Genomic DNA, 12,500 nt, shown 5'->3' with positions numbered 1-12,500 from the left:
AAGTAATTATTCAGTGTGCAAAGCTACCTAGAGTAATGCATACCAGAAGTGGTTCCCCAAAGAGGCCTTTCCTCTTAACTCTCCATTCCAGGAGGATTCGAGATTTTAAAGCAGTTTGGTTCCCTAGTGGTGGAAAACACAGGAAGTCAGAGTAAAGAGTCAACAAGTAGACATAGCTGAAGACTGACATTCATAATCATGGAAAGCAGGAAGAGGGAATGATAAACTAAATCTCCTATAAAATATCATTTTTTTTTAACCAGTGAAATGTATTCTGCATAAGCATAAACTCAGGAATTCATTCATGAAAACTTACAAATTCCTAAGAATATTCACAGGATAAAATTCACAAAACAAGGGTTGTCTTTTAGACACTTCTACATAACTGCCTGTAATTTTATAGAAAGCATGGCTGATGCAGTCAAATACACGATTATTAGGATCAATATTCTTTAAATATGTAATACCAATTGACTGAAAACCACAGGGTTTTCTTCTAACTCCATTCCACTAAAAAAACACAACCTTTTCCAAAGCTTTGAATTTCATTACAGATTTTAAAACATCACCATCCAAATCTCAATATCAACCATAATTCATACTGACTATGAGAGGTACTGTTTTCAAACACACTTAGAAAACCATGTCTGACAATTATATACATTCCATTTATAAAATCTAATTGAGCTTTGTTTAAACCTTAATAATTGATGGATAAGCAAACCATAAATGAGTTTTAAAATCCTAAAACAATGAATGTTGCTTATCTGTAACTGCAATCTATAAGATTAAAATAATGTTTTAAAAAATAAAACTGAAAAGGATATTCCATCAATAGGCTAAAGCGCCATGCAATAGGACTAAAAAATAAGATTCAACCGTCACCCTAACCTAGAACTAAAGCACATATTTTGTAAATAAAATGAAATTTTTCAGAACCATTACATAATTTTCTTTATCATCTAAATACATAAATTAATCTTTATAGTAGGTAAGAGAGTCAACACCAAACAAAAACTGTAACAATTGGTATAAAACTTAAAAACATATATAAATATAATAAGATTTTATAATGTAATAGTATAATATAGCAAATTTAGAAAAGAAACAGAACAGTAATTAGCTCTCAACAGAACTTACTAATAAATATCTGAATTTTTTTCACTGCAACTTAAAAATAATTTCCATTTTCTAATGGTGTCCCTAAAACAATACTGAGAAGTACTATTATAGATGGCATACAATATCTCTTGTGCATATCTGGTAGCATACTTATTGGCTTACTGGCAGTGATTACTGCATCTGAATAAAGATTAGTCAGAAGAATAAATCATTGTTTAATCATTATAACTTGGTATATAATTTACCTGTTACAACATTATCCGAGTGTCTCCTACTAATCACTAAAAGAGCCTATATCATGAGGTATAGACATTAATGATGATGAATGGTGTATGTACTATCACTTGAGCAAAAGTGACCTTATGAATGGTTTAACTCATTACCTCTGCTATTCATCACAGTATTGATACACATATCAGATATCAGATTATTCATCAGAATAGTTGTTGGGGGTTCTGGGCCACTCCATTAATGTTGGGAGGATCTGGTGTTGTGTTCTTGTCTACTGGGTGTCCAGACTGTGCAACTCTCAAGGATGTGTAATAGTGTGGGACTTGACAATAAGGTGTACATGTGTATCTATATATATGTGTGTGTGTGCGTGTGTGTGTTTGCTGTTGTTGTTAAGTGGGTGTATGGTGATGTCACATGATATACAATCTGTCTGCTCTAGGCAGTTATGTTTCTATGTTGCATATGATGGGTAGTGGGCAACCAAGACTTTGGTGAAATGCTTGTCTATGTATTTTGTGTAGGTGGACATATTGTGTTGAATATGTTTGTGTAGTGTCTTTGTGGTGTCTGTACTTAATAGGGTGCTGTTGGTAGATGTGTAGACATGTAATGACATTAGTATACTAGGTTATGTATTGTGCTGGGTGTGTATTACATACCTCAGATGTTAAGGTTGAATTATGGCAAGGACTTTGGCTTTTATGTGTAAGTGTTGTTTATGTGGCTCTGGTGGCTATTCTATGTGCTTCATTTTGTATTGTCTGTAGTTTATGTAGTTGTATTTTGGATATTACTATGGCCAATGGTGTATAACAGTATAAGTGTTTCTTTGCATAGCCCAAAAGTGGTGCCTGTGAGAGCTCTAGTGTGCTGAAGTGTGTTGTACTTATGTGTGATGAATGAAATGGAAGAACTACAGATTACTCCTAGATTTTTTGTGTTGTGTTTGTGTAGGATGAATTTATTGTTTAGTCTGGCAGTTCGGATGCTTCTTGGTGCTTCTTTGTGTACTTTGTCAATGGTGTGGTTGTTGATATTCAAGGTACATTAAGATGTAATGTAAGCAAGCCACTGTGTCAGTATTTGAATGTAAGTGATGTAATGTAACTGTTCTTGTGTTGAGCATGTATTCATATCATGTTATTGTGGTGTTATTCCAAATAGAGGCTACTTTGCAATGTTGGTTTGAGAAGCTGGTAATGTCTCTATGGGGATGCCAAGTGGGTAAGGTATATAGGGTATTTACTTCAGATGTAGTTGGGCACATGGCATCTGAATTTATGAGTTATCTTTTGATGTTTGTTTTCTAAATTTGTAAGTGGGAAGAGGATGAGGTCTAAAACTTGTAATTTGCATATTTATAGTTGGTTTCCATCAGTTATATCTGTAATAATCTACTTACATAGAGGCAAGGTGTTTGATATTCTCAGCAAAATCATTCACAAAAATATATGCTATAATCAGATGAATATGTACTCAAATCTAATACCTTACATGTGTCAAATAATTGACTAGCTTCAAGACACTAGGCAGTTCCAAAAGGTAGAAAAAGAGGAAAATATGGTTTTATATATATAGTCTAGATATTTTTTCTTTCCAACAAAATTTATAAAGAAAATATTACCTGCCATCATCTTAAAATCCAGACACTTGAAAGAAGAAGTCAACACTAACTGAAGTTCAACTGAAGTAACACTTCTATCAAGGAAAAGCTGTTGCAAACATGGGCAGACCCTAGTGAAACATAATTCACTAGGACAAGAACACTACTCATAATGCAGCAAAACCTTAATAACTCATTCATTATTCTAAATATGTATTTATAATGCAAACTCAAAATAGCTCTGCTTGAAGCAACCCTTATCATTGTTACTCTTCAGCAGAGTTCATTACAACAGACGTAGGAAAGGCATAAATGTGTGAATAACCCCACAAAGCAAGAGATGTGATTTTGAAATTTAAATGTTATCTCTTCATCAGAATTATATAATCACAGAGCTCTGATGAAGATATGACATTCAAATGGGTCAATCACAATTCCTGTTTATTCATTCTCATTTATACCATTTCCACAACAGCTAATTTTACATTTTACTCTATCTTGCTGCATTTTAAAATTGAAAGATATGAATACCTTAAGAAAATAAAAAATAAATAATAAACAGAAGCATATCACAAAACCAACTACACAACTGATAAAATTGAAAAAAAAAATGACATGAAAATGGCTTACATGTGTTCCGGATGGTTCCTGATGCAGTCTACCATCTCAGCTGCGGGAATCTCGCCCTTGCAGATGCGATGTATGGAGGTGAAGAGTGGAAACCTGTTGAATGTATCAATAGATAAACACACAAATATAGAAATCTAGAATAAATGATATGAAACTAAAAAAAATGCATAACCTGTTGATGCCAGGAATGAATGTTGTACACTCTTCATTGTTTAGTAGTTGTTTTTTTCACACAGATGATTCCACAAGCACTGAATCACCAATGATTCTGTTACAAGGCCTACCTGACCTCTCCTGTTTTCCCCCATTCCTTGTTTTTTTCCAAGAAAAAAGTTTTAATTTTCATCAATGTTATTATTATTATTATTATTAACCCTCTCTGGACGGGTGGTACACTACGGTACTGCTCATTCAAGGCCCGGTTGATGGGTGGCACCATATGGTGCCAGTCATTTAATTGACTTAGGCCTAAGCATTCAAAAGCCCCGGCATTGTGACATGCAAGGCTGGAATGCCCCCGTCGTGAGTGGGTTAATATTATCTTGTTTCTACCATCATTATTTTTTATACTAATAACAATATTAATAATAAAAGACATAAAAACTTTCTTCACTGTAAATTCAAGAAATTTGGTAAACAGATGAAGTCCTGTGGGACTAGTAACTAAATTGTTGGTGGCTACATGCTTGTAGAGCTCATTTTGAGTATGAAAAAAAAAAAGTAAAAAACAAAGTGGAGAGTCCATCTATACATGTACTTTTAGCATCAACAGGGTAATAAGTTTACTAAAATTTGTAAGACAAAAATTCAATTGAGAATTACAATTTCACATATACTGATATATACAGAATTTCAAGCACACCAAAATTCTTAATCAAACTCAGTGATGCTAAAAGTCTCAGTGCCTAAACACTCCCTGAAGGTTCTTGAAAAACCTGATTTTTTTTACATTTTAGCATCTACTAAATTCATACAACAGGTATCACACACTAGCAAATCAAAGTTCTGTTTACCGATCTTCCATCGCCTTGTTCTTGAGCATGTAATTCACTTCTTCAGCAGTCTGTGGTCCCTGTAGCTTCTGGCCATTCAGCATCTCCTTCTCCAGCTCCTCAATTGTCTGAAATTTTGAGGAAGTGAGAGTGAGTCTTGTAATCTATATTTCTTTCCCATGGCAAGGTGGTTCATCATCTTCTGTAGCATTTATGAGGCATATTAGTAAAAAAAATCTGTTATTAAAGACAGCAAGAAAGCTACTTTGGGAAAAATTATTTCCTATCAAATATAAAAGATTACATCCATATTAACCGTACTAGATGTATAATATCAAAAGAGCTTTAGGAAGCATATCAGAGATAGTGCAAGTCTAAAGCATATGTGTCAAAAAGAGCTATGGAATTTCTTCTTAACCCATTGGATAAAGGGCATCCATTTTGGACAACAGAACAGGTACCAGACATTTTATTTCAGAGGTAGGGAGCATCATGTGACATATATTGGGCTTTTTCCTCTTTTTCATTCACTTGTTTATGTTTTTAAGAGACTTTTTTGTGTTACTCAGTTTTTGTGTTTTTCTATATTATGATGCCTACATATGTCATCTGACCTGCCATCTCAATATTGTAATCAACTAAAAGTGTAGCATAGAGTCTGATGGATATAATACAATTTCATGAAAGCACAAACATCTTCAACTTTAATTTTTTATATATGTTTATTTTTTTTCACTTTTTAAACAAATATGAAAGAAATAACCATCCCCCCACCCAAAAAAAAAAAAAAAAAAAAAAAATGAAGAGATGGAGAAGAGGAAGGCAACCTGTGCTTATGGCTGTGAGTGTCACAGCACAAACCAGCCATACTGGGCACAGGGTCACAGCACATGGTCTGGTCCACTTTCCTCATCTTATTCTGCCTCCACACCCTGTACTGCCAGCACTTTAGAGCCACAGGTTGACATCTCTGAAGTTAGTGCTTTGTAAAGGATGTGGATGGGTGTCATTCAAGGCTTTCTTTCTTGCTGGTACTATGAGAATGGTGCCATCTATGTTTGGGATTTTAAACTAAAACTATATTAATGTAAATATTTTTACCACCAGCACTTTCACATTACCTATGTCCAATGGGTTAAGACATAATCACTTTCTTATCACTGACATCAACAAAACAATTTTTTAAAAATGTGTTAAACATGTAACATATGTTTGGAAACTCTCTCATGATCAAATAATTCAAAATATCTTTATAATAAATTGGCAAATAGCTTTGTTTAATCTATTTTTCTTAATGTTTGTATAATGCCAACTTCTAAAAAAAGAAACTTAGCAATCTTAATTATAGCAATTATTCACCATTAGGTCCCTTCTTAAAAAATCAGATATGTAAAATATAAATAAAAGCATGATCAAACTGTAAACTTTAGTAAAACAAACAATAATAAATACTGAATATAAAACAATAAAAAAATCTATTCGTAATATATATGTCCTCCTCTTATAAATAAAAAACTATCCTACTCGTAAACCTAGCCTCCATCTCTAAGAATTTACCTTTCCAGTCTTAACAAAAGCCTCTGCAACTCTCCTGTTCCTGCCACCATAGCAAGTTGTGATAAGATCAGCAACGCCACAACTTTCAAAGAATGTGCCTAGTTTGGAACCAGGGTAAAATACCTGTCAAAAAAAGGAAATAGAATAAAAATGAGACACCACACTTCTCATCATGCTTTTCAATGGGCAAAATAATCTAGACATAGAAAATAGTTTCCACAATAGAAAAGGGTTTAATATAATATAATCCATGGGAATAATATGAAGCCCTTTCTCCCATACTTATCTGGATGAATACTTAATATTTACTTCGCAAAATTTGATCATTTCCATAAGGCCTAATCTGATCACAGCTGCCTTGGTGTTGTCCCCGAAGCCGAGACCATCAATAAATCCAGCACCAGTGGCAACAATATTCTGAAAAAGATGTTTAAAATATTCTTAGTTAGAAGGCATATCTGCAAAGCTTTACAAGAATATCCAGTGACCAGATACTGAAATCATTTAATCTCAAGCCCATGTCATCATTTCCTTTTCTGGTTAGTGCAAAATTATAAATCCTTTGAAAAAGAAATGCTAAAAACTGACCTTCAGAGCACCACACACTTCAACAGCCTCAACGTCATCAACAACGACAACTCTGAAGTAATCTGTCTGGATGAGGTCTCTGTACATACGACCTATTGTGGCATCACGGCAACCTGGCAGGAAAAGAGGAAAGGTGATACAATCTATAGCTTAGGGGGAGAGTTATCTCATGTACTAGAATATTATAGCTGAAATTCGTACAGTATTAACCTAACATATTTCTTTTTGAATATAAATCAACTCAATTATGATCAGGGAATCCAGAAGTACCTTATCTTAATCCCTATCAATACACATGTATAACATCAAACTATCAATCTCCCCTGTGGAATGCCAAGGGTCATTTGTTCAAAATTCTTACCTATGGTAGTTTCACAGAACTTTTCATCAGCTACTTCTCCAGCGAGGTTGGCTCCCATAAGTACAGACATGGGAACATTGACGAAATCACAGATGATTTTAGAGATGAGGGCAATACCACCACCTTCTGCTATGTCAAAACCCTAAAACGTGAAAGCAATAAGATAATAAAAGGTGAATAAAAAAACAGAAAAAATGTAATGTTATATTGATATATTCAATACCTAGAATTTTAATGAGTATACCCTAAACCTGCTCCATTTTCAATGGATATTAAATTGAGAGGGATAGCTTCCGGTTTCAGATAATTTCTCAATGTTTTTCTTTTTTATTAAATGTTGTTAGATATCTAGATACATATCATTCTTTCGATAAAGTAAAGGCAGTCTCTAAAAGCCTACATATAATATAAACTACTTTTTCTACCTCACAAAAAGGAAAACGAGTAAAGAAACTTGTCCATATAACGCTCACTAATCTGTAATAATTAGTCCTAAAATATGCCAAAAAATCAAGATCACAATACCGCTTCGCTCAGTTTAAACATCAAATATAAGATCATCCATAAAACCACTATCATATACAATACCATCATCCACAACATCGACATAGGACACACAACACAATTAAGCCTGGCAATGACCACTGACCTTAATAAGCGAGATGCCGACAGCGGTGGGCTTGAGCTGACCCACCAACGGCTTGCAGATGTTCTTGATGAACTGATGCGGTATGACGAACACGAGGACATCTGCATCCTTGGCTGCTTCTAGGACATCTGGCACGGCTATCTGGGAAGGAAAAGGGAACTTCGAGTTAAGCTGCTTAGGATCATCCACCAGGTGCTGTATCGGTAACATCGCAATCCTTGGTACAGTGAAAAGTGATGGAATAACGATGGATAGGGGGAGAGTGAGGCAGAGGGAAAAGGAGAAGAGGAAAGAGGGAATGAGGGGTGAGGGAGAGAGGGGAGAGAGGGGGGGTGAGGGAGAGAGAGGAGAGAAGGGGGTGAGAGAGAGAGGGGGGGTGAGGGAGAGAGAGAGAGGGGGGTGAGAGAGAGGGGGGTGAGAGAGAGAGAGAGAGAGAGAGAGAGAGAGAGAGAGAGAGAGAGAGAGAGAGAGAGAGAGAGAGAGAGAGAGAGAGAAAAGAGGTGGTGGAGAGGACAGCAGCAATATATAGTGATTCTCAGTGAGAGCAACTGATCAATAATACCCCCCATCATCTCCCTAAACAAAGAAAAAACAACTAAAAACTAATTGTACCTAATTATATAAACATGTAGGCCACCCAGCAGCAGAAGAACTCGACCGTGTTCCCAGACGCTGTACAAAAAAAACACAAAAAAAAGAAAAACAAACATACACGTCTCACACCCTTCAACCACACTTCTCTCTGCAATTATGGCTGGCGGGCGAGCCTCTCTACACGGTGGAAGGCAAGACCTATTTGTTGTCTGGGGGTGGTGGTGGGGGGGAGACGAAGATGAATGGAGGAGAAAATGATGATGATGGTAGGGGAGGGGGGTAGGTGAGGAAACGATGAAGGGGAGGGGAGTGGATAGGAAAAGGAGGAGGAGAAGGAGGTGGGGTGGGGAGGAGATGGGATGAAGAGGAAGAGGAGGAGGTGGGGTGAGTAGGAAGAGGAGGAGGTGGGGTGAGTAGGAGGAGGAGGAGGAAGGGGAGAGGGGGGAGAGGGGGGAGGAGGAGGAGGAGGAGGAGGAGGAGGAGGAGGAGGAGGAGGAGGAGGAGGAGAGGGGGGAGGGAGGAGGAGAAAGTGGGAGAAGAGGAGAGGAGGAGGTGGGGGAGGAAGAGGAGGAGGTGGGGAGGAGGAGGAGGAGGAAGAGAGGGAGGAGGAGAGAGGGGGAGAGAGGGGGAGGAGGGAGGAGAGGGGGAGAGAGGAGGAAGGGAGAGGAGGAGGAGGAGAAGAGGGGGAGGAGGAGAAGAGGGGGAGGAGGAGGAAGAGGAGGAAGAGGAGGAAGAGAGGGGGAGAAGAAGGAGAGGGGGGAGGAAGAATAGGAGAAAGAGGATAGGATCAAGAGACGGAGAGGGAGGGATGGAAGGAGGGAGGAAGTAAAAACAAGCAAAGAAATAAATTCTAAAAAATGATTACGGAGAGGTAAAAATTCATGACAACTTTACAACTTTGAGCAAAGACATCAAACATCCAATTTTGACAGCATTAAATATATTCTTCGCACTGATCATCTTCTATTACCGATTATTAAAAGTCACCAGACCAGCATCCCATGTAATAATCCCGCTCTGATAACCTTGTGATATATTCGAGGCCAATCTAAAGTCCCTGGAGATAACACGCGGAGAACTTCAAGTCCTCCTAACCTCGATACACAGTGATGGCGAGATACATATATACGGGATAGAGAGTAGTAGCAAAGATCAGACTATTTATTTATCTAACGAATTATCACCTATCCCTATATCTAGACTGATAGAAAGTTCTGCAAAAAGGAGAAAGAAAAAAATAAAGAAAGAACATAGAACATCCTCTCTCATCCAAGACCTCTAAATTAAAAACAAAAACAAACCCAAACAAATACAAGCCCGATGCAAACACGTAAACAAGCGCGGCCACGTGATAGAAGCCTGACAAAAAAATCGAGAGAGAGCTAGAAATACAGAAAAGAATAGCGATAATAACCTCCATCCCCAACCCCCCTTAAAATGTTCCTCCACGGATAAAACGTCTTTCAAGTAGAAGAAGGAAGAAAGAAAGTAAGCAAAGAGGGAGTGAAATGGGGGTCACGTGTTGAGGAAATGGGGGGAAAAGAGGGAAAGAGGTAAGAAATATAGCAAGGAAAGAGAAAAGGAGCTAAGATATAAGGCTAAAGGGTCTGTGGGCAGCAGTGTGAGTGAATTGAGTGAGTGAGTGAGTGAGAGTGAACGTATGCATGTGAGAGAGAGCGGAGAAGACAGAAGTAGAGAGAAGGAAATAGACCCAGAGAAACAAACAGAAAAAAGAAAGGCAATATAGAGCGCGAAGCAAACCTCAACCAGCTCCGCCCAATTGAACACCCCCCCCAAAAAAAAAATAATAATAAAAAAAAAAATAAAAATAAAATAAATAAAAAATAAAAAAAAACCCAAAAATTCTTGTTCAGAAACCGCAGACCAATCTTCCATAGTCCGAGAGACAATAAGGCCACGGGTCGCAAGTGAAGCGTGGCGCCGGCGCTACGAGGACACGCTACGCCTTTTTTTAACGTCATGGTCGCGTCGGCGATAATGCTGATAACAACAAATGATAATGAAAATAACAATAAGAATAATCAAAATACCCATAAGAGTAATAAAAAAAAGATAATCATAATGCACATAAGAATAATAAATATAACAATAAGGATAATTAAAATATCCATAAAAGTAATAAAAATAACAATAAGAATAATCAAAATACCCGTAAAAGTAATGAAAATAACAATAACAATAATTAAAATGTCTATACGAATAATAAAAACAACAATAAGGATAATCAAAATATCCATAAGAGTAATAAAAATAACAATAAGGATAATCAATATAATATATAATATAATAATAGTAAAGCCAAGGATAAAAATCTCTACAAAAAACGTTAACGATAACAAAACAATCCCATCTAAACTTAAAATAGCACGACCTCCAAAACTATCTGATTAATTCATAAAAAGCAAACCCAAAATAAAGCACAACAATAAGTGACCTGCATTCTCGTCTGGCCCAAAGGCTTGAATGACCTCATTGCAACCTTGCATCTTGCACATTCGTCTAACACACTGTCTGTTGCTTGCGGGTGTTCCCTGTCCCATATTCTTAGCTCTCTTTAACAAAAATAGATAGATGTCTCAAGGGAGAATGAGAAGAAGGGAAATTGTGGATGGATAAAAGTGGAAGAGAGATATGAGGGAAGAGGGGAATTGGGAAGTGGAGGAATAAAAGTGGAGGAGAAATATGAGAGAAGAGGAATGGGATGTAGAAGGATGAAAGTGGAGGAGATATATGAGGGAAGGAGGAGCGAAACGGAGGAGATATATGAGAGAAGGGAAAGTGGAAGGATGGAAGTGGAGGAGAGAAAGAGAGAAGGAAGCGGGTAGTGGAAAGATGGAAGTGAAGGAGAGATATGAAGAAAAAAAATGGGGGAGGGGAATTGGAATGATGAAAATGAAGGAGAGATATGGAAGAAGGGAAAGTCGAGGAATAGAAGTGGAAGAACATGAGAGAAGGAGATGTGGATAATGGAAGTGGATACAAGAAGAAATGATAGGAAGAAACGGTGGAGGAAAGGGAAGAGGATAAGCAGATGACACGCCATAGAGAAGAGGGAAACGAAAAGGAAGAGAAAAGGATGTAGATGAGAATGACGCGGATGATGATAAAAAGTGCGAATAAAGGATTTGATGATGATGAAGGAGGAGAAAAAAAGGCAAAACGCGCGAGAAAAGGGTAAATAGAGAAAGTGAAAAAAGAAAATCACGAAAGAAAGGGATATAGAGCGAAAGATGGTAAAATGGGCGAAAGAGGGAAAGAAAAGACAAAGAGCGAGAAAATTAGTAAAATATAAACGAAAAAAAATAAATAGAGATAGAAAAAAAGACAGAAAAGTAAAACGTAAAAGGAGAGAGAGAAAAAATAGACAGAAAAAAGGAAGAAAAAAATGATCACCCCATTAATATCTCGAGCTACACTTATCTTCCCCAACAAGAGCAAAGTCAAGAACAATCCCCGGCATATATTACGAGGTGGCCATGAGGCGGCATACTTCGTCTCAAAAAACAAACTGTTTTCGCCGCTGTTCGCTCCACTCGCTTTCGCCGAAGAATCTGCGCGAAGAGCATTTTTTTTCTTCTTTGCAACCATGTCAGAAATTAAGAGCGAATGCATGTCTAAACATCTAGGTTATTACTGCAGTTAAAGACCGTGCTTCCTAGTCAAAAAATATAGATGTGTATGTGCATACATGTGTGTGTAGATATATAGATATATACATGCATACATACATACATATATATACATATATATATGTGTGTGTGTGTGTACATAGAGAGAGAGAGAGAGAGAGAGAGAGAGAAAGAGAGAGAGAAAGAGAGGGAGAGGGAGAGGGAGAGGGAGAGGGAGAGAGAGAGAGAGAGAGAGAGAGAGAGAGAGAGAGAGAGAGAGAGAGAGAGAGAGAGAGAGAGAGAAAAGAGAGAAAGAGAGAAAGAGAGAGAGAGAGAGAAAGAGAGAGAGAGAAAGAGAGAAAGAGAGAAAGAGAGAGAGAGAACAACCCACCCACAATATCTCAACACTCCATCTGTAAATTTTTGCGCAATCCTGCTATATAAAAAACGAAAAATCGATAAGACAACCTTTAAGTTAAATAAATAAGGAGAAAAACAAAAATAACGAACAACAGTGCAACCAGAGTTCATTCACTCCTCA

At 37.1% G+C, this 12,500-nt stretch overlaps 1 protein-coding gene across 8 annotated transcripts in view; it reads right to left on the bottom strand.

The window, feature by feature from the left end:
- Gpdh1 (Glycerol-3-phosphate dehydrogenase 1) overlaps positions 1-12,500 on the bottom strand; it is a 56,597-nt gene that overhangs the window by 14,126 nt on the left and 29,971 nt on the right. For 5 of the 8 annotated variants that reach the window (XR_006223628.2, XM_043023398.2, XM_043023399.2 and 2 more), the window contains exons 3-9: positions 7,737-7,877; positions 7,088-7,229; positions 6,727-6,839; positions 6,448-6,555; positions 6,139-6,261; positions 4,603-4,709; positions 3,590-3,682 (exon numbers count right to left, since the gene is read on the bottom strand). Coding sequence is in view for 5 of the 8 variants with exons in the window: in XM_043023398.2 (XP_042879332.2) it covers positions 3,590-3,682; positions 4,603-4,709; positions 6,139-6,261; positions 6,448-6,555; positions 6,727-6,839; positions 7,088-7,229; positions 7,737-7,877 (827 nt within the window). In the remaining 3 variants the exon portion in view is untranslated. Of the gene's footprint in view, positions 1-43; positions 124-3,589; positions 3,683-4,602; positions 4,710-6,138; positions 6,262-6,447; positions 6,556-6,726; positions 6,840-7,087; positions 7,230-7,736; positions 7,878-12,500 lie in introns of all 8 variants that reach the window. The other 3 variants (XR_006223625.2, XR_006223627.2, XM_043023397.2) reach the window with 1 other exon arrangement.

Source organism: Penaeus japonicus, unplaced genomic scaffold (assembly GCF_977035675.1).
Source record: "Penaeus japonicus unplaced genomic scaffold, GWHDUDI00000001_assembly GWHDUDI00000002, whole genome shotgun sequence".
NCBI lineage: Eukaryota > Metazoa > Arthropoda > Malacostraca > Decapoda > Penaeidae > Penaeus > Penaeus japonicus.
The sequence above is the reverse complement of the archived record's forward strand: the minus strand, read 5'-3'. Positions and strand labels throughout refer to the sequence as shown.